The sequence below is a fragment of the Podarcis filfolensis genome, assembly GCF_964270895.1.
Source record: "Podarcis filfolensis genome assembly, chromosome: 3".
In the NCBI taxonomy this organism is placed as follows: domain Eukaryota; kingdom Metazoa; phylum Chordata; class Lepidosauria; order Squamata; family Lacertidae; genus Podarcis; species Podarcis filfolensis.
The window spans coordinates 63529198-63553847 of NC_139606.1; the positions used below are offsets into that span (position 1 = coordinate 63529198).

The window sequence follows — 24650 nt, forward strand, 5'->3', positions numbered from 1 at the left end:
TTCCCGAGGACGTGGTGGTGACAGAGCCTGAGGCTGCCTCTGCCCTCAAGGCTTCCATTAGTCGCTCTATCGACTGCATCGGAAATGCTTGAGCATCCCAGCGCAGCAGCGAAAGGAGACCAGCACATATTCCTAGCTCCCCCCGGCCCCTCCTTCCTCAGCACCATCTCCCCAAATGAAACTGAGCAGTTCAGGGAAATGCGGGGGGGGATAAGTGATGCTACCCATCCGAACACACTAAGTCCCCCCTTTTCACTCCGTTGCCAAAACCTTGAGCTCCCCCCCCCCCTGTGTATGTATATTATTTCAAAGTCTTCTTTCAGTACATGCACGCAAGCCAGCAAAAGCACTTGCTCTCCGACTACCAAAGCGGGTGGGGGGTGGACAATAACAACCAGCGACATGACACTGCCTCTCTCCCCCCTCCACAGTGACAGTAAAACCCCTGACCGTGGCGATCAAGACCACCTCAGAGGGTTGTCAGTTGCTTTGAGCCCCACAGGAAAAAGAAGGGGGTGAGTATTTGCAGCAGGAGCTCACCTGGGAGTCACCGAGAAGGAGGAAAGCCCTCTAACTGCCGTCCTTCTTGCTGCTGCTGCTGCTGCTGCTGGTGGTGTTGTTGTTGTTGTTGACGACCGGCCCGTGTGTGATTTCTTGTTGCTCTCTTGCTAAGCCTGGGTCTGCCTTTAAATGCCTTGCTGCATTGCTTTATATAGAGAGGCAGAAAGAGATATTCCGACAGCCAAAGGGCGTCTGATTCGTGTGTTTCTATTCAAACCGATCATTCATCTTGCTTGGCTCTTTTCCGCCTTCTCTTTTCCCTTTCTCTCTCCGCGTCAGCTCGACTTTATTACAAAAAAACACACCTATACACGCGCGCATATATATATGTATGTATGTATGTATACACACACATACATCCACACGTATCAAGGGCAGGCCCGAGAAGCCGCAGTTGTAGTGCGAGTGTGTGTGTGTGTGTGTGTGTGTGTGGCGTGCGTCCCCCCCCCCCCTTTCTCCTCCCTTCTGGATGATAGGAGCCTCTGATCTGCGGACAGACTGGGTTATTCCTGGCACCACTTCCCAGAACAGAAGTTACAAGGGGAGAGCAAGCGAGCGAGAGGAGAGCTCAGCCAGTGATGTCATCGGATCCCCCAGCGCGTCCCGGGGAGGGAGGGAGGGAGGGAGGCAGGCAGGCAGGCAGGCAGGCAGGCGAGGAGGCTGAACCAGAAGGCCAGCAGCGCGAGAGAGCCGCCGCGGGCTCCGCTGCGCGCCTTTGACAGGCGGAGTGCGTAGGAGAGGGGCACCGAGGCGGGGCGGAGAGACAGAGAGAGGGAGGGAGAGGAGGAGAGAGAGGGGGCGGGGCCTCCTTGAGAGCGGAGAGCTGCGCGCCTCCCTCGCCGGTCAGGGGAGATCTCGCTTCCTCTTCCCTCCCCCCGCGGAGGGAACTCCCAGGAGAGCCGGTCTCAACTTGCCGGGCAAAAAAAAAAAGTTGTGCGACTTCCTCGCCTGAGAATTTCCTTTAAGGATGTGGGTGGGATCTTCTTTCCCGCGGGCAGGCTCCCCTTCCTCCGCCTCCTCCGCCCTTTTTGGTTGCTTTCCGTCCCCGGTCTCCGCCTCCTTCGCCGGGCCAAGGTCATTCCTGCGGCATTTCTTCCTTGCTTTCTTTTTTAAAGTTCGCCTTTTGCGGCTTCTTCCGGCCTTCTGGCGCAGGCGGCTGCGCGGTGTATCGCCTGCCCCGCTGCCCTTTTCCCTCGATGCGCCCGGGAGAAGTTCGTCGGATGCTGGCGGGACCTCGCTGTTACTCCTGCGGCCTCGCGGCTTCTGCCTTGTCCTCGGCGGCATGCGATTTTCGAAAACAAAATGTCTCACTTAGCGGCGATGCTTCAGCAGCAGCCGGTGTGGATTTCCAGGCGGGAAGCGAATAGTTTAGGGAATGTTCTTGCTTTGACTTTGGTGATTAGCCGCAATATTTACTTGCGTTGTGGTGGGGTTTTTTTTTTTTTCCTCCCCATGGCAGATAAATAAATTCATTTTAAAGAGGTGCGGGGGCGGGTCGTAATAAAAAATATTTTTGGTTGATTTGCAGATTTATAGAAATTGTCCAGATCAGATGACGTTCTTTCATGAATGTTATGGGAACGCCAGCAACTCTTTTTTCAAAGGACTGTCAGCCTGAATAGTAGGAACTTCGGAGTTTGTCTGCGCTCTCTGAGCCAATCAAAATTTGCAGCTCTTTACCTCCGCTGGGTTTGAGCCATTCTCAAGCAGATATGGAATGGAATGGAATTTGGAAAATGGGATCTAATAGAATCTAAATTCACATGACTTAAGTTCGGATCACACAAAACCATCAGCAAACGGTGCCATAAAACTTGTGGAACCAAAACTTGTATGTTGCTGCAGCAGTATAAAAAAAATACAGGCTCAAAGAGACATCCTTGTGGTTTTCACATGGAGCCCATCCCCCAAGCCATCTTCAAAGGCACATCCTTTTCTATGGACTTAACATAATAAGAAAGAAAACCTAATAATAATCACCATGGATTTATAGCTATGGGGTCTAGCATCTGTTTTGCATGCAGAATGTCCCAGGTTCAATCCTCAGCATCTCCAGGTAGGGCTGGGAGAGACCCCTGCTTGAAATCCCCGAACGCTGCTGCCAGTCAGTGTAGGCAATACTCAGATCAGAGGTTGCTATTCAGGTGGTCCACGGTCCATCTGTGCATTTGTGACTGAAGATGGGAGTCATCACATCCACCACATTAAATATTGGTATTGTTTTTACTTGTACTTTTATTGTTTCTTTTATTACTTGTATTTTATTGTATTGGAATTTGACTTCTATGGAATTCAAAATGTAATACTGCAGTTGTATTTTGTAATACTACAAAATACAATTTATAAGAAATAAAAGCAGCAGTAAAAGTACAGCCCCTAGCACATCACATTACAATTGCTACAACAGGCAGAAAAATAATTAAGTAGACTGCCAAGACCAGCAATTTTCAAATAGTCTTTTTTTTTTTTTTGCAGGGGGAGGGTAGTTTGGGAACTACTGAGCTAGATGGGCAGTGGTATGACTGTATAATACATCTCCCCATGTTCCTTTCTACCAAGTGGTATCTGGCATTATGTGTCTTCTCTGAATATGACTAAAGTTGCATATCCCACACAAAACCAAAAATCTGAAGCATGACACAGTCTATAGACAAAGTTGTGATTTGATGGTGGATTTGGAGAGAATCCATACAAAAAGCTACACCTCCGGTTTGTGTTTTTGTGCCACTGTGGCACTACAAAACATTGCATTGGTTATTTTTACAGTGTGGTCTGTGGGCATGGATTTGAGCTGTTGATCCATCTTTTTCAACATAGTGTACAATTCCTGTAAGAAACTAAAAGGAAGCACACATTATTATATTTGAAATGGAAGCTCTTGTAGTTCTCTGATTTCTGGGTAATTTGCAGCTACTTTCGATTTTCACACATCCTGCCAAGGTTTGGCTTTTACTTCTATAGCGTAGAGTTGTAATTTAAAACCACCACCTCAAATTAGAGTTTAGCCACACTGCCGCAACCTTGGACTGGTAGTTCGGAAGAACTGCAATCTGTTTGTTCATACCAAAAGCCCTTTCCTGGCTATGTGAGATGCAGTACCCTCTGGGATTGGTCCTGAGTGTCTGTAATAATAGTAGGAATTAAAATGTTATGTGAATAGGGGCATGGAAAGAAGCAGCTCTAGGGAACTCCAACCGAGAAATGTGACCTAGGACAGTAATCGTTCTGAGATCAAGTTGTTAAGAATCACACGGTGTTAAGTAAAGTTGGTACCATGCTTGGATCCCCTGTGGCATCATTTTATACTGTTTGCAGCAGCAAATATTACAGTGTTTCAAGAGGAATTTTAAAAACAAAGCAAAATGGTCTAGTTAAAGCCTCCATGTCATTGTTTAAAAGAAACACTGATAAAAACTGGAAAAGAGGGAGGGGACATTTATTTACACAGAGTTGCAAAAGGAGAAGATAAGGACGACAAATTTCAGTCAGCAAAAAGAAACAGAAGAATTAAGAGGTATCTTATAACTTTCCATTTGGTGAGAGAGGGAATACAAGTTTTGACATACCTGAAGCATTCTGTGTACCCAGAAGAAACACTACATATACAAGTTGCGAATTGTTCATAGGAATTCAAAGTAAAGGAGACCGTAGAGACTCATTTCTGACTCATTCAAAGCTGTTTGCACATATTTATTAATTTGGGGAAGTGTGTGAATCACTTCCAATAAGTGACTTATTAAAAACTGCATAGTGTGTGTGGTATAAGAACATACACATGGTGTCTAGAATATTAGAAATTATTTAATCTACATTGGATACTAGCGCATCCATTAAGTACATGCCCAAGTCATTCAACTTTCAGACTGATGGCACCATAGGTAGAATCTCACCCTTTTAGGGTTGCTTGGGTAGTTGTTCCATGTATGTTCTGTCACGTATAAATGCAGTTGTTTCAACCATTTTGCATATCACCAAACCTAAGAATCACATTAAACATGAGTCAGCACAGAAGCCCCCTGGCTGGGCCAATGGAATGCCAGCTCTGCATGTGGGATAGTAAGTACTTACAGAGTATGTGTGCAATACTGGCAAGCATTTTACCAGACCCAGCATAGTGTAGTGTTTAAGAGTGGTGGACTCGTAATCTGGTGAACCAGGTTCGCTTCCCCGCTCCTCCACATGCAGCTTCTGGGTGACCTTGGGCTAGTCACACTTCTCTGAAGTCTTTCAGCCTCACTCACCTCACAGAGTGTCTGTTGTGGGGGAGGAACGAAAAAGAGATTGTTAGCCGCTTTGAGACTCCTTAAGGGGAGTGAAAGGTGGGATATCAAATACAAACTCTTCTTCAGAGGTCAGCAAACTTTTTCAGCAGGGTGCCGGTCCACTGTCCCTCAGATCTTGTAGGGGGCCGGACTATATTTTTTTGCGGGGGATAAACGAATTGCTACGCCCCACAAATAACCCAGAGATGCATTTTAAATAAAAGCATACATTCTACTCATGTAAAAACACCAGGCAGGCCCCACAAATAACCCAGACATGCATTTTAAATAAAAGGACACATTCATGTAAAAACACGCCAATTCCCAGACTGTCCATGGGCTGGATTTAGAAGGCGATTGGGCTGGATCCGGCCCCAGGCCTTAGTTTGCCTACCCATCTTCTTCTTCTTCTTCTACCCATCACTTCTGTTGCATCTTGTCTGGCTGTTCTGATGCACATCAGTGGTGTCTGTAGCGTGTATAACAACACTCGCTTGATGTGTGTGTCCATTTTAAAATGTATTCCTTGTCATATATACACAGTAGGGAAGCCATATCTCAGTGGAAGGGCATGTGCTTTGCATGCAGAAGGTCTCAGGTTCAATCTCTGGCATCTCTAGGTAGGGCTGGGAGAGACCAGTCTGAAATCACAGAAATTGCCAATCAGTGTAGACAATTCTGAGCAAGATGGATCAATAATCTTACTCAATATATTGCAGCTTAATATGTTCTCAATAACAAGGCAATTAAATAGCCCCTACTGCTGCCTTTTCTGTGGTGGCTCTCCACTTACGGAATGCTCTTCACAGGCACACTTGCCTGGTACCTTTGTTACATATCTTTAGGTGCCAGGCAAAAACATTTCTCTTCTCCCAAGGCTAATTAAACAATTTATGGCCTTTTTAACTGGGGGATTGTTTTTGTCTGTTACTACGCTATGCATTTCTGTGTTTTTATATTGTAAACTGCCCTGTGATCCTCGGATGAAGAGAAGTATAGAAATTTAAATAACAAAAACAACATCTTACATATAGCTCAATACATAGGCAAATGCATTTTAAGAGAAATGTATGTGGAATATCTTGTGCAATATCAGTTCTGAGGACCTTTGGGTCCTTCCCAGTTCTCTAATTCCATGATGATATTACATTATTCGAATCTCCTCGAATAAGGTGAAGGGTGAAGGATTTTAACAAAGGGGAATTAAGATGAAGGGATATGCTACAGTGTTTGCATAGCAATGGCCAAATCAAATCATTTAGCTGAGGAACATGTGTCCCTGCTCTGGAGCGTTGCATTCAAGTTTTATCGCAATATATATACATAAAATCTATACCTACATATTAAACAAGTTATGAGCGGAACTAACCTATGGTGCATTAATATGTGTTATTATTTGACATAAATGATAATGACATCTAACAGAATACAGAACAGGTAGGATTATTAGACAACTGTAATTATGGATATTGAGGCCTTAATGGGGGGAATCATTTTTAAGACCCTGAAAAAGTTGAATTTAAATAATGCAGTTTTTACTTGTCAGATCCCCCTTTCAGCTAAGTAGCAAGTTGAACAGGAGCTGCCTGAAAAATCTGCCAAACCATTATGAGCACTCCAAATTGAAGATAAACGAATCTCTTGAGTGCCACCCCCAGCTTGTCTTGAATATTCATTTTTACATTTTATTTTTACAGTATTTGATGAGTGAAAAAGTATTATTTGACCATTTGCAAATGTGCTGGTATAAAAAATGCAAGAAGATGTCTCCAAGAAATAAGATGTACATGAGAACAAAGCGACAAGTTATGAAATATTAGCAGAAAAATGGGTTGTAGGCAATGTTACTTCAGTTGTTACACTTCTGTAGGTTTCACAGAATAAAGGAACAAATAAAATTCTTTTTCTTATTGGGCCAAGTATTTGTATAAATGGTGCCCCTAATTTAAAGCTGCGTCCCTAAGCAAACTTTCTCACAAGTAAGCATCATTGAATACACTGGAACTTACTTCCGAGAAAACAGTCATATTAATGTGCTACAAAAGGTGTAATGTTTGTCAAGTGCAGGTAGCTGATGTAATGTAAGATATTATTTCACCTGTTCTTTGTCTCTCTTGATTTTTGTCATTTAATCTTCTCCGAGACAGAATGTGGTCAACTCCCTTGAATACAGTTTTTGTTTCCCAATATTCTGATGGGCATCAGTAGAAACTATAAGCTTCAAACATTTATTCTATTTTGCCCTCATCTTTTTTGTGTTCCAGTTTCTGTCTGGGTGTACTGTAGAGCTCAACAATTTTCCTTAAAGATTTTCAGAATTGCAAAAGCAGAAAAGGGGCTGAGTCAACTACAGCACTATTGTGATCTGCAATGTAGCTTTATTAGACGTTGTTTTGTTTTTTTGTCTAGGAATGAAATTAATTAACAGCAATTACAGTGTGTGAAGCAGACACTCTTAACACCTTTATATTGTGGCTGCTTCAGACAAAAGCTGTCAATGCAAATGGAGTTTGAATACCAGTGCGAACATTTGGTTTACAGTAAGGTTCAACTAGAACACTTTGTATATTCTTTTAATTCTTTATATCTTATCTTCAAACTAGCCTGCTTGTGTAGTAAGATCTTCTGTAGAGGCCTTTCCCCAAACACTGCTTTAACACAGGTCTATTGTGTAGGGACGCAAGGTAGCGCTGTGGGTTAAACCACAGAGCCTAGGGCTTGCTCATCAGAAGGTCGGAGGTTTGAATCCCTGCAACAGGGTGAGCTCCCATTGCTCAGTCCCTGCTCCTGCCAACCTAGCAATTTGAAAACACTTCAAAGTGCAAGTAGATAAATAGGTACCGCTCCGGCGGGAAGGTAAACGGCGTTTCCGTACGCTGCTCTGGTTCGCCAGAAATGGCTTAGTCCTGCTGGCCACATGACCTGGAAGCTGTATGCCGGCTCCCTCAGCCAATAAAGCGAGATGAGCGCCACAACCCCAGAGTCAGTCACGACTTGACCTAATGGTCAGGGTCCTTTACCTTTACCTATTTGTAGTCATAAAGGAGAGAGCCCGTTCTGTGGTGGCTCTCCAACTTTAGAATGTCCTTGCAAAGGAGGTGTGTCTGGTGCTGACTTCACAATTTGTTGGCCTCAAGTTAAGATTTTCTTATTTTTCCAGGTATTTTAGAAAGAATTGCAATTGGAACTGCTTTTCAGGATTTATATCCAGCCCATCAGTCAAAAAAAAGCTCTCAGAACGGCTTACAAAATTCAGTTCAAAGGTGGTCCCTTCCCAACAGCCTACCAGCTAAGAAGATATGGCACACAAGGAAAAAAGAATGGGAAAGAGGAGAAAGCAAGCTTAAGCACAAGTTCTTATAGTTGCAGTTTTGGTAAACAGCAGTCCCTTCCCTGAAGCACTCTTCCCTCTGAAGAGATCCAGGAACGGAACTGGTGACAGCATCCAGAAGATCTGGTCAGCTCCTGCCACACAGTTCATCCTTGATGGGTATTGAAGATTCAAAGGAGGGGACATGATGAAGTTATCCTCATCCTCTTTCTCGGCCACGGCTCCAATCTGGTGGAACGCTCTGTCACAAGAGACTAGGGCCCTGCGGGACCTGACATCTTTCCGCAGGGCCTGCAAGACAGAGCTGTTCCACCAGGCCTTTGGTCAGGGCGCAGCCTGACCCCCTCCTCTGGCAATCTGCACAGAATTTTGCTTAATGGTTGCCATCAATTTGATTTTAATTAATTTTATAATGAATGTTTTTAGAATGTTGGATTATTTTGATTGTTGTTAGCCGCCCTGAGCCCAGCTTCGGCTGGGGAGGGCAGGATATAAATAAAATTTATTATTATTATTATTATCCAGCCCCAAAGTCAGTGGCAGTTCAGAAAACTCTTCCCTGCGTTTATAACCAAGACCTCAGCTGTACTGCAGAGGTGGCAACAAAGCCATGTGCCAGAATTTCCAGAAGACCTCAGTGCTTTAGCATGTATGTTGGGTGTTGATCACTTTGGAAAAATCTGGCCCTCATTTCTCTGCTGAGCATTTGACAATCTGGCCTCAGCTCCTTGATGTGAAAATCTGGCTCTGTACGTGGCAGAAATTAGTCAGAGTAGCATTTAGCACTGCAGTTATGCAACAGACAAACTGAGAAGCATTTGACAAAGCTGCTGAGTTTGTTCTCTTGCTGCGTGTCAGTTCTGTCCTTGATTCCTCCTCAGCTGCCTGCTTCAAAATATACTATTATAGGACAGGGAGAATTGAATATTTCTACTGGGTATATTTGCTTTGGGGGTGGGGTAACAGCAATGAAAACTCTGCCTTTTGTTTTTAAAAATCAAATTGTTTTTGCTTATTAACCATACCTTTTTCTTTTCTTTTCTTTTCTTTTTCTTTTTTTTTTGAAGAGGCATACTAACATTTCACTATTTGAAATATGGAGAAAGACAGTAGCTCAGTGGTGGAGCATCAGTATTGCACATGGAAGGTCCCAGCCCAGGTTCAATTCCTGTCATCTCTAGATAAGGCTGGGAGCAATCCTGGGAAGCCACTGCCAGTCAAAATAGACAATACTGAGCTAGGTGGACCCATGTTCTGACTTGGTAAAAGGCAGCTTCTGATGTTCTCCACTTGTGATTAGACGTATTAGCACAGTAGTGGAAATGGCTCCTTTTTATGATGAATACATGCAGCCTCCAGAGGCAGCGTTCAGAGTGGGAGTACCTCAAAGTACCCATTGCTGGGGAGCAACTGTGTGAGATGGCTGTTGCCTTCAGTCCTCCTGGAGGATTCTGAATGGTCATTGTGGGAAGCAGGGTGCTAGACCAGATGCACCCTTGATCTCATTCAGCAGGGTTCCTCTTAGATTCTTAAGGAGGGATATTAGGGAAAAGATTCAGTGCTGCTTTGCCAATCTTTCAGCAAACTGATTCTCCCATGACCACTGCCTGCCACGTGGGTGCCAACCATGGCAGATCACTGTGGGTGCCCTGCGGCTGATGTCCTGCATGAAGTACTTGGGCTCAAATTTTGTTTTCTGCCACAAACTTTAATGTTCAAATACAACATAGGCAAGCCAATGATCACTGGTGGAACAAGTGTACGGCAGGGCTAAGCAAACAAAAGACATTCATTCAACAGCTGACACACACAGCTTCTATCATAAAAGGAGTGGGCAGGCATGACTTCAGAGTGGCAAACAGGATGTGGCTCGGTTCTTGCAGGCAAATGGGAACTCCACCTTGCAGGTAGGGCCTGAACAGTCGGTTCACACCAGCCCTGGCATCTCCATGGGGACAGACAGGTGAGGTGATTGCCTCCTTCCCCTTCAGCCCGATTGGACCTGAAGGTCGCTCAAGGCAGCTAAGCTAATTATATGCACGGCATCACCAGGTCTGAAAGCTCTTACTAGTGAATAAAAACAGCAACACATAAAGATGTCATGCTTGTGTTAGAATTGTATATTATTGCAACTGAACTGCACTATATGGACATTCCCCCCCCCCTTTTATTGATTGACTTGCTTTTTCTGCTACTGCAGTGAAAATGTTCAGTTGTAGAGTCTGTTCTGCAGTCTGTCCTGGTTGTTTAAAAATATAATGCAACCATGAGGAGAATTGCAGTAGTGCCGTAGCTGAGAGACTGTGCTATGAATCAAGAATCATGTTTGTTGCACAAGAGCACCAAATCCGTTTTAAACTAAACCTGGAAATTTCTACATCCAAATCATGTGCTCTACCAATGAACTATAGCACCCCCTCCTCCAAGAATGAAAAAAATCATTCTTGATTTTTGCTCAGTATACTCATAATCAACCTCAATCTGCCTCAATTGGCAGAACTGCACCATCCACTCACCATCAGCAGCATCTTAAAAATATCCTGTTCTCCTTTAGACAGTACATATGGGGTTCCTAACAGTATCCAATGCAGGCACATCCCAACAACTGCTGGAGGGCCATAGGTTTCCTATCCCTGTATTATAAGAACTTTACAGTCCTTAATCTCTGGTAATGTGTTTTAAGTAGATAGATATAAAACACACAGGCAACTAGTATCTTCTGAGTTGCTCCCTAATCATGATGAATAAGCCACATAAATCACTATGCCAGAGCAATAAAGGTATGCTAACATGGAGCACTTTCCCTCCAATTTATATCTTCTTCTGTGTCGCGGTAGAAAGGCTCTATTTTGGCTGGTGTGCATTGGTAAAAATGAAGTAAACAAAGAATGATAAGGGAATCTCATTCACTCTCACTAAAGCCCAATATAAGTGCAAAAGGCAGGTGGCATAAGCACTAAAGTCAGGATGGAGACGGCACGCTCCAGAGAATCAATCTGCTACATTAATGGCTAATGGCACTCTCTGTATTTATTCATTATTTATCAGCCAAAGAAGTACATCCCGTCTAGACTGCAGGGGTGCTTTCGTAGGGGAAAGGCAAAGATGAACTTAATGAATTAACTGAAATTAGTGAGTTGTAGCTAACTCAATCTGGCATATTAATTCAAAACAACACTCCACTCATAGTCCCTAATTTAAATGTCAATAAATACTTCCTCACGAAAATTAAATCATTATCCACAACTATCAAGGTTCCAGAGCTCCTGACATAATGCAATGATACTTCTAGTTCAAGTTTTGGATTAAAAAATGCAAAGCAATACAGCTTGCCAGGTGGAATGATCCCACTGCCGCTATGTGCTCTTATAGAGGTTCCCCGGAGCCCCACCCTAGCTGGTTTCTGGAGCACAGTACCTGGGAGGTGGGAAGCCCTGTTGTGCAAGAAAGTCATTGCATAGGCCTTCCATTGATGTGGTTTGTTAGGTGAATCCTGCCCTATGATTGCATCAAATGCCTTAAGCCAGAGGTTCTCAAACTTTCTACTCCCAGGGCCCACTTGCAACTGCAAATGACTAATACCCACCAATCACAAAATATTGGCAGATGGAGACAGCTTTGCATAATCAGTTAGTAATTATCGAAATAATTTTCTACTGCTACCTAATCCATTTTTGGAAATGGCTAAATTCTTTGCCACGGTGCTTTCCTTGAGGCAAGGAGTTCCAGAGTTCAACTTTCCTCAGGCTAAGTATAGACATTTTGGAGATATTGTGACTTAGCCTCCCCGTTTTAGGCAGGGGTCGTCTTATACATGGAAAAATATGGCATGCAGAGGACAATTGTTTCACTAATTCTAATATAATCTATTATATGAACATCTTGCAGGAAATCTGGCAAGAGCTGCATCCTGAGTAGTTCTTAAGAGACTGAAGGTTTTGTGACAGATTTATGAAGTTTTAATCAAAAATAAAGTGACCAATATTCCACTCTGAGGCAACTCATAGAATTTGATAAATAGCTCTCAGTTGTTATTCATAGTTTATACAGGTCAATATAAGGAGAACAACAGAAACAACCCCAATATATTATTGTATGAATGGTTTAGAATTGTTAGCATTTCCAGAATTACATCTCTGTAGCATTGCAATAAAAAACCCCTCCTTTTCCTATTTCAGTGTACACAGTGAAAATGCTACATTGAAAATCTACTTATTAGATCAAGCTCTTGTCTGGATCCAGCGATTCCTTTGGCATGGGGATGGGAGCTCATCTCTGATGCTGGCAAGATCTGCATTAATTTAAATGGAGAGGAGATGTGTGAGAGATTGCATTGCTCCACTGAAATGCCTGAGAATCCATATGTATTTTTTGTATATGTATCTGAACAGTGAATGCACTGGATGGAAGGGGATTCAAGTGAGTGGAGCAATTAGACGTTTTCCAGTATCACAAATAATTAAACTTATGAAGTTCTTCTCCATATGTATTCACAATATTGGCAATAATCATCAGAAAAGTAAATAAAATGCAATAGGTTCTAAAATACCTAGGTTTGGCTTGTTCCGCAACTTGCTGCTGTGACAGCAAGGATAAGGAATCAAGACGAGAGAAGGGACACAGGAAGAGTAGGAATATTTTGGGGAGCATTTAAAGAGATATAATGGTCAAAGAAACTTCCAAGTAGGGTTAGAAATATGAGCAGCAGTTAAAAACAACTAGGTTAGTGTACAGAAGGACTTGGGTGGTATTAGGATATGTAGCAAAATAACAAACAGACAGGGAGCCATGGAGGGGTGGACAAGATTAATGAAAGTAAATGTAAGTTGTACATATCAAGTTTTGGAAAATGCATTAATCATAATCAAATACCATGGTTTGGCTTCATAATTCTGGGTGCTCTGTGACAGAGACTCCAGAGCTAGAACCAGGCTTGGACCTCACTTGGTGAGTTGCCTCTAATTTCATGTACAGGTACATGTAACTTCAGGTATGGAAAGAATATACAACACTGGACCCTGTGAGTGATAGGTGGTATAAATTGGCATCAAGGAACTGCCAGCCTACGGAACTCATTCAGTCCACCAAGCCTCCCCCTCAACCCAGTTTACTGGCATCGGCAGCTATAAAGGTTCTAGTCAAAGTATCAGGACCCTAACCCACTCTGAAGGTTATGGAAGTAGCGCAAGTATTTCTTAAAGGAATTGGGAGCACAAGCTCTGGCCTCCATAACCTTTTGGTACCAGTTTCTACACACCTTTCAGGCCTAGACTTTTGTACAGCTGTCCACAATCTTGACAGGGTCTTGATACTTTCATATTATCTCATTGTTCTCAAAGCAGCCCTAGTGGTCAGTGATCAACAGCCTGTAACTGCATTGTGAAATTCATTATGTTCCTTAATTACTATTCACAGCTTCTTCCTTTTTCTAAGTACTTGTTAGGGCTTCTGTATTTAGCTTCCTCCCAGCACTCTTCCCACACTTTACCTCCAAGTCCCACATTTCTCGTCACCAGACATTAGTCATCCTAACATAGAAAGGGCCGAGTCTTGCTTAAACAATAGTTCGCCCAAAGGTCTTAGATGACTCAGAATGTCAGGATTTTCTTCTAAAGCAGCACTTAATATATAGTCCCTAAAGATTAATTCTCACGCTTGGCAGTTCACACATTCTATGAACAGATGATAGGTTGTCATCAACATTCTGTGAAGAGTCAAGAGTGAGGCTGAAATATGGGCCACGCAACTTTATGGCAACCATTAAAGAAACAGGATTCTAATGCCTTTAAGGCTTATATAGAAGACCTCCCACTGCTAAATAACTTATTGAGATTTTCTATATAAACATAATATAAACTATCATTAAAAAATCATAAATATGCATTAATACACAGTAAAAGCTCCTGCTAGCATATTTTATTTTGTAGTCTGAGTCTGTGTGTGCTTACATGAAAGTTACCCCCACTAAGGTAAATGGGACTCACTCCCAGATAAGTGTGCATAGGATTGCAGACTTGGGGATTTTGGAAAATGTAGCTTGCCAAGCAAGCACAAGAAAAGGAGTCCTGCTTGAATTTCCTTTTCTAACCGTTATCTATCTGGACATAAATAATCATTATTCCAGAAAGTTGAAGGGACAGGGGAGAAATTTGGCTCAGATTTTAATGTGAGCCTACACAACATGCACTTTACAAAACAATAATCAAATCAAAACATAGCTACCCTTTGAAATTTGCAATTCTCCAAATTTTGTGATGTGAAAATGTTGGTGAATTTTAATTAGGACATAAAAAAAGTAAACTGCTGATGAAATGTGAAGACCTGAATAATTTAAGACAGGAAAGATGAAAACCTGAATGAAACCCAAATTGGCAGATTCATGCCTTGGTAATTCAAGAGGCTTTGTAGTTTATGGTGTACAGTGGTACCTCGGGTTACATACGCTTCAGGTTACATACACTTCAGGTTACAGACTCCGCTAACCCAGAAATAGTACCTCGGGTTAAGAACTTTGCTTCAGGATGAGAACAGAAATCGTGCTCCGGTGGCATGGCGGCAGTGGGAGGCACCATTAGCTGAAGTGGTGCTTCAGGTTACGAACAGTTTCAGGTTAAGTACGGACCTCCGGAGCGAATTAAGTACTTAACCCAAGGTACCACTGTATATGTTCATGTTGCAGACATCTCTGATAAACAGATTTTGAAGTGTTTCATTGTGCTTTACAAATCTGCACAACCTGCTTTAACAGAGTTCATAGTAGAACAAAATAAAAGAGGGTTTACACTAGAGTAACTATGCCTTGTCTGTCAGACTGCTTTCATGCCTCTAAACACAATTGTCTGTTCTCCTCGACCTTTTGACACCTACTCTGTTCCTCCTTCCTTTTCAAGTGGATTCCAAGCAAAAATAATTATAATGCATTTAATACATATACAATATTTTACAAGTTTTGAAACCACTTTACTGCAGCACAGCTGGAACACTATTTTAGTTCAAAATATTGAAGTGAACTCATAAACCCTTTTATAGAAAGTTTATATTTTTAGCAGATGGTTAATACCCTATCAGACCATCGAACTAGCATCCTGCACAATTAGATTACAGATTTGTAAAAGCTATTTACTTGCACTTTCCCTTGGACTCTAGGCTTTTACTAAGCAGACCATCTGACTCACAGACTATTTGTAGACACCTGTTTTAAATGAGCCAACAGGATATGGCTATGTTGTCTTTTTGTAATTTGATCCTACACTTAGTTGGATGCAGTATTGTCACCTGATCTATCTAAAAACAATTTTTTAAAAGTCCTACATTACTCTACAGAATCTGATGCAATGCTGTCTGCAAACATATACTGGAGGTCATAGAAACACTGTAACACATGCAATCTATATTTTCATTTTCATAAGGAAGTATATTGTGTAAGGTATTAAACAGCGATTGGTGATATACAGCAAAAATGCTTTCAACATTAGTTTAGTTTCAAGAAAGAATTTATGTTCACCAAATATCATGATTAAAATTAAATTAAAACAAGCATCATAGCCTCAATTAACCTTTAAAAAAACCCCAAACCTAATGATTCTCTACTGCTTTGTAGATATGACCCTTTGCCAACTGAGTGAATGGTTCAAAAGAAAAAGAAATTAATCCAAACATGAACTGGGATCATCATCCGTTAGAATATGTTGTTGTTTTTATTTATTAAATTTGTATACCGCTTTATATCCGCAGGTCTAAGATAAAATCACAATGTAAAAACACAAAATACTTAATTAAAAACAAGAACAACTCAATAATCCCGCCCCACCAACACATTTTAAAAGGGCATAGGATATCAATCAGCCAAAGGCCTGGTTAAAGAGGAATGTTTTTGCCTGGCACCTGTAGTTGTATAATGAAAGCTGAACCTCCCTGGGGAGAGCATTCCACACATGAGGAGCCACAGCAGAAAAGGCTCGTTCTTGTGTTGCCACCCTCCAGACTTCTCATGGAGGAGGCACACAAAGAAGGGCCTCAGAAGATGATCTCAAGGTCCAGGTAGGTTCATATGGAGAGAAGCAGTCCTTGAGATATTGCAGTCCTGAGCAGTTTAAGGCTTCCTAGGTCAAAACCAACACTTTGAATTGGGCCGGGAAACTAATTGGTAGCCAGTGCAGTTATACCAGGATCAGTGTAATATGCTCAACCCGCCTTGCCCCAGTGAGCAACCTGGCTGTTGAGTTCTGCACTAGCTGAAGTTTCTGAACCATCTTTAGAGGCAGCCCTATGTATAATGCATTGCAGTAATCTAACCTCGAGGTTACCAGAGCACAGACAACAGTAGTTAGGCTATCCCTGTCTAGATAAAGGTGCAGCTGGGCCACCAGCTGAAGCTGATGGAAGGCACTCTGCACCACTGAGGCCCACCGAGCCTCACGTGACAGCAAAGGATCCAGGAGTACCCCAACTATGTGCCCACTCCTTCACAGGAAGTGTAACCCTATCAAGAGCAGGCAACCTCTCAGCCATCTGGTCTAGAGGACAATCCGCTAAGAATGCCTCAGTCTTATTTGGATTGAGTTTCGGTTTGTTGGCTCTCATCCAGTCCATTATCGAGGCAAGGCACTGGTCCAGCACTTCCACTGCCTCACCGCCAGATGTAAAAGAGTTGAATGTTACCAACATATTGCTGACAAATGTGAGAATTATGTGCAATACCAGATTTTATAAAGAAAGGTGAGATTTATATATGGAAGATTGTCAGTGTGAAGACTCCTTTGGATGGAAGGTCCGTCCTTACCCAGTTAGCTGCTAGAGGAGGTTCCTTCTGGGACAGTCTTACATTTGGCGACCAGATGGAATGCTGGTCCCTTTCTAGTCTCACTCCACCTTGCGAAACAGCAGGCCTGGTCTCTATTTCCTTCTAAGGGTCAAGAGCCTTTGAGGTCAGGAGAAGTTGAGTATTCTAAAGCAAGCTCATTTGTGATACTAAACATTTTCAATAGGAATTTTTGTATTTTGATATACTTAAAAGATCCTTAAAAATGGCATTTTACCACACTTTAGAGAGCTTGTATTGTATACATACTTGACTTGCTCACTACCACGTCATTAGCTCTTTTAATGTAGAGCAATTAGCTTCCTCTGCCAAATGTAGGCATGTAGTGATCAGATGTAGCTCCCTATCTTTAATGAAGTACAACCAAGTATATTTTTCTATTTGGTTGGTTTATAACATAATTAATTCCAGTGAACACTGATTTGTTACACAACTCTACCTTTCAAGTTCATATACCAGCTCAATATCCATTTTCCAAAGGAAGGGGAAATGCAAAATTCAGCAGAGTATGATATCCCCCTTTAAACATGTCCATATTCTCTATTGAAGCATCTACCCAGCATCAACCTCATCTTCAATGAGGCCAGGAAATATTATTAAGCACAACATGATGCAATATCTTCTTTGAAGACAGAGATGGAAATGAAACTTTGTGTGCATATTCAAGATAATATTTTAAATTTCATGTTCAAACCACAAGCACCACTCATGACTGGATTTCAAAAGTGCTAGAACAAGCAAACCCTATTGAAGTTGCTAATTTGCAGGGAAGGAAAATTAAAAATGAATGTATTTTATTGTGTTTTTTCTTACCCAGAAAGCATTTGAAGGGCAATTTTTTAAAAATCTCCAAATCCTGACATTTTATTTGCCACAAGAAAATCTAGATGGGGTGGGAGTCCGCAAGACATGAGGGTTGTCAAACCACCGCACATCTAACATTGCCTCCCACGTCTAGAAGCACTGCAGGCTTGAAAAAGAACCCGGAAGTCCTGGTTGGAAACCAATGAAATAGTGCTCTCTTGGTTACAGAACAAGGAAAAATGTAGAGTGACAAGCCAGCGGCCTGGAGACGAAGCTTCCTGGTTCCTTTGGATGCTGTTTCCCCCCCTCTCACGAGAGGAACCGAAAGCTATCCATCGGAACACTATGGAGGAACGTAGGCTTTTAGCGGAAAAACACTTAAGACGGAAAAGCAAAGACAAGAGCTCACACTTTTTATCACGCACTTATTATTTCGTGCGCAAAACGTGTGTGTTTGTGTAAGTGTGGGAGATATATAGTGCAAGGTAGGCAGTAGCTTAGCCTGACCATACAGACCACCGCTCATATCTGAAAGCAGGCTTTGGGACTGAGGCAGAACCGAAAACCTCAACAGAGAAGCCCCTTCAGGTTGCAGGAAAGGTCGAACAAGCGCCAATGTCCCCCCTCAAACCGCCCCCCTCGCAAGTAAAAAGCAGGTAGAAAAAAAAACCCTCATGCACTTGTGCGAAGACGGTTTTTCAAAGCACAAAGCAAAATGCATAGAGTTCTATTCGCGCGGCCTGTGGATTTCGCTTCTACGTCGCCCAATCGCGGAACCTGAGCCCTGTGCGCGGGATGGCAGCCCTTAGCAGCCTCCTCAGAGCCTCTCAGGTTCTCCCTTTCTTTCTATGGGAAGTGGCCAGCTGGGCCGGCGGCGCGCGCTCCTCCTGCCTCCCGCTTTGGCGCGCGCGCCGCCCATCCGAAGGCTCTCTGCTCCCCGAGCGCGTCTCCGTTTGCCTCTTTGCTCTCTGTCTCCGCCGGGCGGGTTCACTCGGGAGCTCCGGCCTCGCTTGTGCAAGAAAGGGGCGGGGGGCCGCGGCAACATGGCGCTCGTGCCGTGCCAGGTGCTGCGCGGCGCCATCCTCCTCTCCTACTTCTCCATCCTGTGCAACTACAAGGCCATCGACATGCCCGCGCACCAGACCTACGGAGGCAGCTGGAAATTCCTGACGTTCATTAATTTGGTAAGTCGGCCGCCCGCCCGCACCGCCTTCCCCCTGCGCGGGCGTGCGCACCTGGGAAGGGCGGCCGGACGCGCTCCTCCTCCTCCGCCGCCGAGCGACGAAGGGGGCGAGGCCCGCGCGGGGAGGAGAAGCCCTGCTGGGCTCCTCGAGTGCCTCGCGCTCCCTTTGGCTTCCTCCCTGAGAGGAGACCTTGACTGGGGCGGGGCGAATGCCCCTTCGGTTCCCGGGGTTGCCGAACGGAGCCGGGGAAGGGGAGGAGCCCGCGAGGGAAGCTACACTCATCCAAGCGGCGAGAAAGAAGAGATGTCCCCCCCCATCTCTTTTATCTTTTGTCTTCTGTTGTCAGTTCACTAATCCCCGCAAACGGAACAGATCGCCAAAAAAGGAGGGAGGTTCTCCTTCATATCATGGTCTGGTTTTCTGGGCATGTCAACATTGATCCAAGACATGCTTCCCCAGACAGCTCCCACTTCAGGAAGAAAGGATCAATTGCATCAATGGAGGATGTTGTAGTTATAGTGGCAGGTCATGACGGTATAAAGCACCAGCATGTTACCCATTACAGAATTTATTCCCTTCCCCCCCAAAAAAAGTAATCAGGAGGGAATACCGGTAGTTCACAATATTTCTTTCAAAATGGCCACACTCTTCATGTATGAAACTAGGACACTGGTCTTCAACTGGTGGGTCTGATCCAAGGTGGGTTGCAGCAGGAGCGCTTCCACGGTGCAGGGTAGAAGATTCAAAAAGGGGCCCCCAAATGTGTGTTTGGGTTAACAGTGGTTCCTGGGTCTGAAAAAGGTGAAGATCATGAACTACGAGAAGGCTTGGGAACCTTCTTATCTCCATTTGTCCTTGGGCTACAACCCTCATCAGCCTAGCATGGTTGGCAGTCGGAGATGATGGGAGTTGCTGGATCATAGAGAGCATCTGGAGGGCCAGAGTCCCCCATCCGTGCACTAGAACAAGACATTTGTTCACCACCCCTACACTAAACACACAATTGTAACTGCTTCTTCCCAATATTACCACATATGCCATCACCATCACATACAGTAGCAGCAAGTGCCATTTTGTCTGCTGTTAGTGAAAGGCCCAGAAATTCCATGCTCAGTCTGTGCGAAAGCGGTGTCTTAGGAACATAGCAAGTTGCAGTGGTCCACCTAGCTCTGTTCTGTTGTTGATACTGACTGGCAGCCGCGTTCTAGGTTTTCAGGCTGGAGCCCTTTCCAGCTCCACCTAAAGTGGCCCAGGATTGAACCTTGCACCTTTTGCATACCTTAGGTACAGCCCTTTCCCCCAGATAATCTGTTTTGCCTACACAATGCTTAATGGTGTTTAAAAGTTACTCATGGACCACAGAGTTCAAATTCTAAGGTCACCCAGTGATGCTACAATGTGCCTGGTTGCAGGCTGTCTAGCCCACCTTGTGACATGACAGCAAAGTCAGTAGCATCAAGAGGGACCTTTACCATTTTGTACTGCGACATCAAATATGAAGAAAGGGAGTTCAGGAGATGGCTTCAGCATGTTTTGTACAATTTGTCACTCTAACATACTATAATACATGTGCATCTCTGACATCATATGAAATGGATGCAGATAACAGGCTGTGGATATATTAGTCATCATCATCATCCTATGGCCCTAGTAAAATTATCACCCATGTTGGCCATTGGTAATGAATAACTTTCATAACAAAATCCCACCTTTAATTTTGTGGGTTTTTAAAAAGCCCAAAATATGTACTGTCCAGTTTGGGGCTATAGGTTACACATCTTTTACCCAAAGATCCATACTGTGTTGAAATTTGGTGTAGAGTGGGGGAAATTGCTTTAAAGGTGCAGAATGGTAATGAGTAGCTTTCAATGAAAAGATTTGTGGTATTCTTTACTCCCATTTGATTATTACATACTTTTGACAATTTTTTTTACACAAGATGTTATTTCAGTGAAAGCTACTGATTACTGACAGCCATCATGACCAATAATTTTTACTACAATCATAGGCTATAAAAAGTAGCTTGTCCAATCCTTCAAGATGGTACCAACTTCCTATTTTAAGGCCTACTTAATTGGAAGGAACAAATCTGAGAAAATTATATTTTTCCCTGCATGATTTCTGTATCTTTTTTTACCATGGCCCACCCAAATATTTCAGTCTTTCCATTCTCTGAAAGATTCATCTCAACTTCAAAGTTAATCTGATACAGTACTAATAACGTTGATTGCTTTAAAGGTAGAAAGTGATTATTGTATGACTGAGTAATGCTGTACTCTTTTGTATCATGTCAATTGAACAATTAATCTTTTTAAAACTGAATTGTCAATTCTTCATGAATTGATTTGAGTTGATGCTGCTGATGAATATTTGCACTGTGTTTTTCCTTTTATATATAGCTAACCTGTTGTCTTTTTTATTGGACATGATTGGTTTAATTGCAACCATTTCCCTATGTTAGCTTCTGTTCACTGACAATTAAATTATAAGGCCTCTTTATTATAAGGCATATTTCCATTGTTTGCAGGAATTTAATCAGACCTTAAGATAGGACTGGTTTTCTTATTGATGGATTGTCTACCTTTTCTTAGTTTGTTTATTTTACTATTTTCCCAAGTATTAAAGTATGCCAAGTTACATGATTGGGGGGGGGGATTACTGCAGCTGAGAGACACTTTTTTCACTGAATTGTGCAGTGTTATTTTTGCAACACTGATGGGGCTGTTTAAAATAAGGACATATTTTAAGAAGTTTCTCCCACCATATTATATGTAAAAAGTTGCCAAATTAACTGATTGAAACTGCATTAGTTTTCACAGTTTTCAAGGCTAGCACTGTTGCATTTTGTCACATTCCATTTATCTTCATGGCATCACAGAAAGTGCTTTATTTCTTAGGCTGCATTCATATGAACAAAAACAACAACAATTGGGAGTAGTTAGGTCTGTCAGAATTGCATGACTTTTTTCTAACTGTATACTTTTGCTTTATGTACGGTGATGCACAGCTCACATTCCACTCAAAAGTAGGCTTACGTGCACTGAAGCTAGGTGCAGATAGCTGGAGTTTCCTCTACTAGCTTTCTAGAAAGGAAGTGATCATAGAACTCATATTAATGATTAATCTATCCTGAGAGCTTTCTTACCCGGGGGTAACTTGGTCATTAATAGCATCCTGCAAACTGGTAATGCAAAGCTATTACACATTGGGAGCAGATGTATGTGTGTGTGTGTGTGTGTGTGTGTGTGTGTGTGTGTGGAATAGCTATCTTTATGGACTCATTTTCTCTGCAGTAGATTATTTGAATCCTGCGATGGGTGGAACAAGGCATATTGATTGTATATGGGCCCCGTTTGAAAGAGAAGAGTGATAAAGATCGCAGATATTAAGCAAATGAAGCCTTTCCAGCCATTCCTATTTATTGCTACTTAAATTTTTGAATTTTTGCTTGACATGCAGCTTCTAAAGTCATAGAAGCTATATTAGAAAAAAAGAATTGGGAACCAAAATGAACCTAACTAGTTTGGAAAGTATTCTAGTTTGCTTGACTGTGTTTTGAATTCCTGACTACTAGGCATAAAACAGTTTGGGTGTTTTTTTAAACAGTACTTAGTGATAGCCAGATGGCAATTCTATTTAAGAAACAAATGTTACCCATCCTATTAGTACCACTTCGCAAGAGTATAACGTTGGATAAACGAAGAATATTTATTATTTATTTTGGACACAACTTCGGTCTTTGGCACCACAGTACACAACCTCAATCTTTGGCACCACACAGGCAGAATTTAGGTTCTTGATACATTTGAAGGCTACAGGCAATTTGTGAGGAGCATGTCATTTAAAATAAAGGCTGACTTGCAGGCTGTCATGGGGCAGTAATCTCTCTCAGCATTAGACTTTGAGAAACTGCTTGTAATTGTGGTAATGTTATATACCCTTCATGTCAGTTGTTTGTATCTTAGTTTCCTATTGAGAAAAACACATGATAAAATGTGTCTGGGTTTGGGGGGAAATGTGAAAAATAACTATATTTAGTCAAAAATGCTTTCTTGCTTTGTCTTTATTGTGCTTTGACTGATACTACTGAAGTGCATTGACAACCTTTTTCTGTTATTCATTTATTCTGTTAGTTGTATGCCTCTTTTCCACAAAAGAACCATGCTCAAAGTGACTGGCCACAAAGAAAGAGGAATGCAACAGTACAAAAAAATTCATAGTAACATAGAAAGTCAATAACAAAGCAACAATTTCATAACATAGCAAAATAATAACAATAGCAATTGCATAACATAGCAAAACAATAACAAATATAATAACTTATTAAAAAACCACATTCCAATACTATGAATATTACAAGATTACATACACTTAAACAACATGCAGCATCTAATAGCAAAAATAACAAGGGAGCTTCACCTTCGTCTTAGAAAGACCCCTCCTATGATGCCACTCAAAGTCCCTCTCTTGCAGCAGCTACCTATAAGACTTCCAGGGGCAATGGGTGGTGTAGCTGGGAACACTTCTCCCATGGTGTTTATAATTGTTTGTGTAAGCCCATGACTTTTTCTGTATGGTTGCATGTCTACTAATTTATTCTCTAAGGTAAAATAATAGATTCTCAGCAAGTTCAATTAATTAGCATTAATGGCACAAACTATGACCAATAGTGCTACAACTAATCAGATTAGAACTGTGCCCTATCTATTTGGCCACACACTTTCTCCTTTCATTGCAGACTAATCCTTATGTTATCTCATTTAATTATTAAACTTTTCTCCCACCTTTCCTGCATCCTGCATCCACGGAAGGTTGCAAAGTTGATGAAACGTCATTGGCTAAAACAACGAAACCTAAAGAGTAAAGCTGTTATAACTGGCAAATCTGCTGTACATTTAGACTAATGCAGGCTTGGGTTGTTTCTGTCGGATCTCAGAGGCCCACAGGGTGTAATGCAAAAGGACTCACAAACCCTCCTTCCTAACTACTACCAGGGTTGCTAAAGTGCCTTGTGACACTTTCCACATACTGGGAGGAACCAGCTTCTGTGCAAGTAAATCAGTTGTGCCTAAGACTGGTTGCTGAGACTCCAGTCCTGTGCTTTTTTGAAGCATGAATCCAGTTCAGGTCCCTTGGTTTTAGAAAACTGTAGATCTGAATGATTCATATTTTGATTCTAAACTCATCTCACACATCGGGTTTGCATTGCTCATCAAAAACCAGTCCTACATTATTTGGCTTCATACTTCCATCCACAGCAGCACAGTTTAAAATTTTTTGACCATGGTATTTTGATTTCATCTGCAAAAGGGATTTACTAATTTTAACAACTCTTCTGGAAATTGTCTTTGAAAAGGAGTTGGTTGGTTTTGGCCAATTGCCTCGTCCAGCGTGGCAGGGGCATACTGTGTGTCTGCATGACTTGAGCAAACCTGGAAACACTTTGTTCCTCAGCATTATTTCCATCAAATTGCAAGTGGTATCTGCTTCCTAAAACGAATTAGACCGCCCAGATGCTGCTTGAAAAAATGCTGCTGTTGAAGTGTCTGGAAATTGGCTTTCTCTGAGTTTTCCTAGTCTCAGTTTTAAACAAATCACCAGAATGCAGAATTTTGTTCAAGAGTTCTCAATGAACGTTTTTAGATTGAAGGGTTTTTTACGGGGTGAATATAATGTAGTACTTGAAT

The 24650-nt window shown here is 42.4% G+C and overlaps 2 protein-coding genes and 1 long non-coding RNA gene across 4 annotated transcripts in view; 2 read left to right on the forward strand and 1 right to left on the reverse strand.

Annotated features, from left to right (window-relative positions):
* HIVEP2 (HIVEP zinc finger 2) overlaps window positions 1-1287 on the reverse strand; it is a 137662-nt gene extending 136375 nt beyond the window's left edge. The window contains exon 1 of one of the 2 annotated variants that reach the window (XM_083607543.1): window positions 541-1287. The gene's annotated coding sequence lies outside the window, so the exon portion shown is untranslated. The remainder of the gene's footprint in view (window positions 1-540) is intronic. The other variant, XM_083607547.1, reaches the window with a different exon arrangement.
* Window positions 236-8353, forward strand: LOC310760016. Its single transcript, XR_014546686.1, has 3 exons — window positions 236-515; window positions 7233-7363; window positions 7984-8353. It is a non-coding gene; the product is annotated as an uncharacterized lncRNA (long non-coding RNA).
* A 10150-nt stretch (window positions 8354-18503) lies between these two features.
* Window positions 18504-24650, forward strand: part of AIG1 (androgen induced 1) — a 78801-nt gene continuing 72654 nt past the window's right edge. Inside the window, exon 1 of the mRNA XM_083607833.1 lies at window positions 18504-18963. Within this exon, the coding sequence (XP_083463959.1) occupies window positions 18628-18963 (336 nt within the window). The 5' untranslated portion in view covers window positions 18504-18627. The remainder of the gene's footprint in view (window positions 18964-24650) is intronic.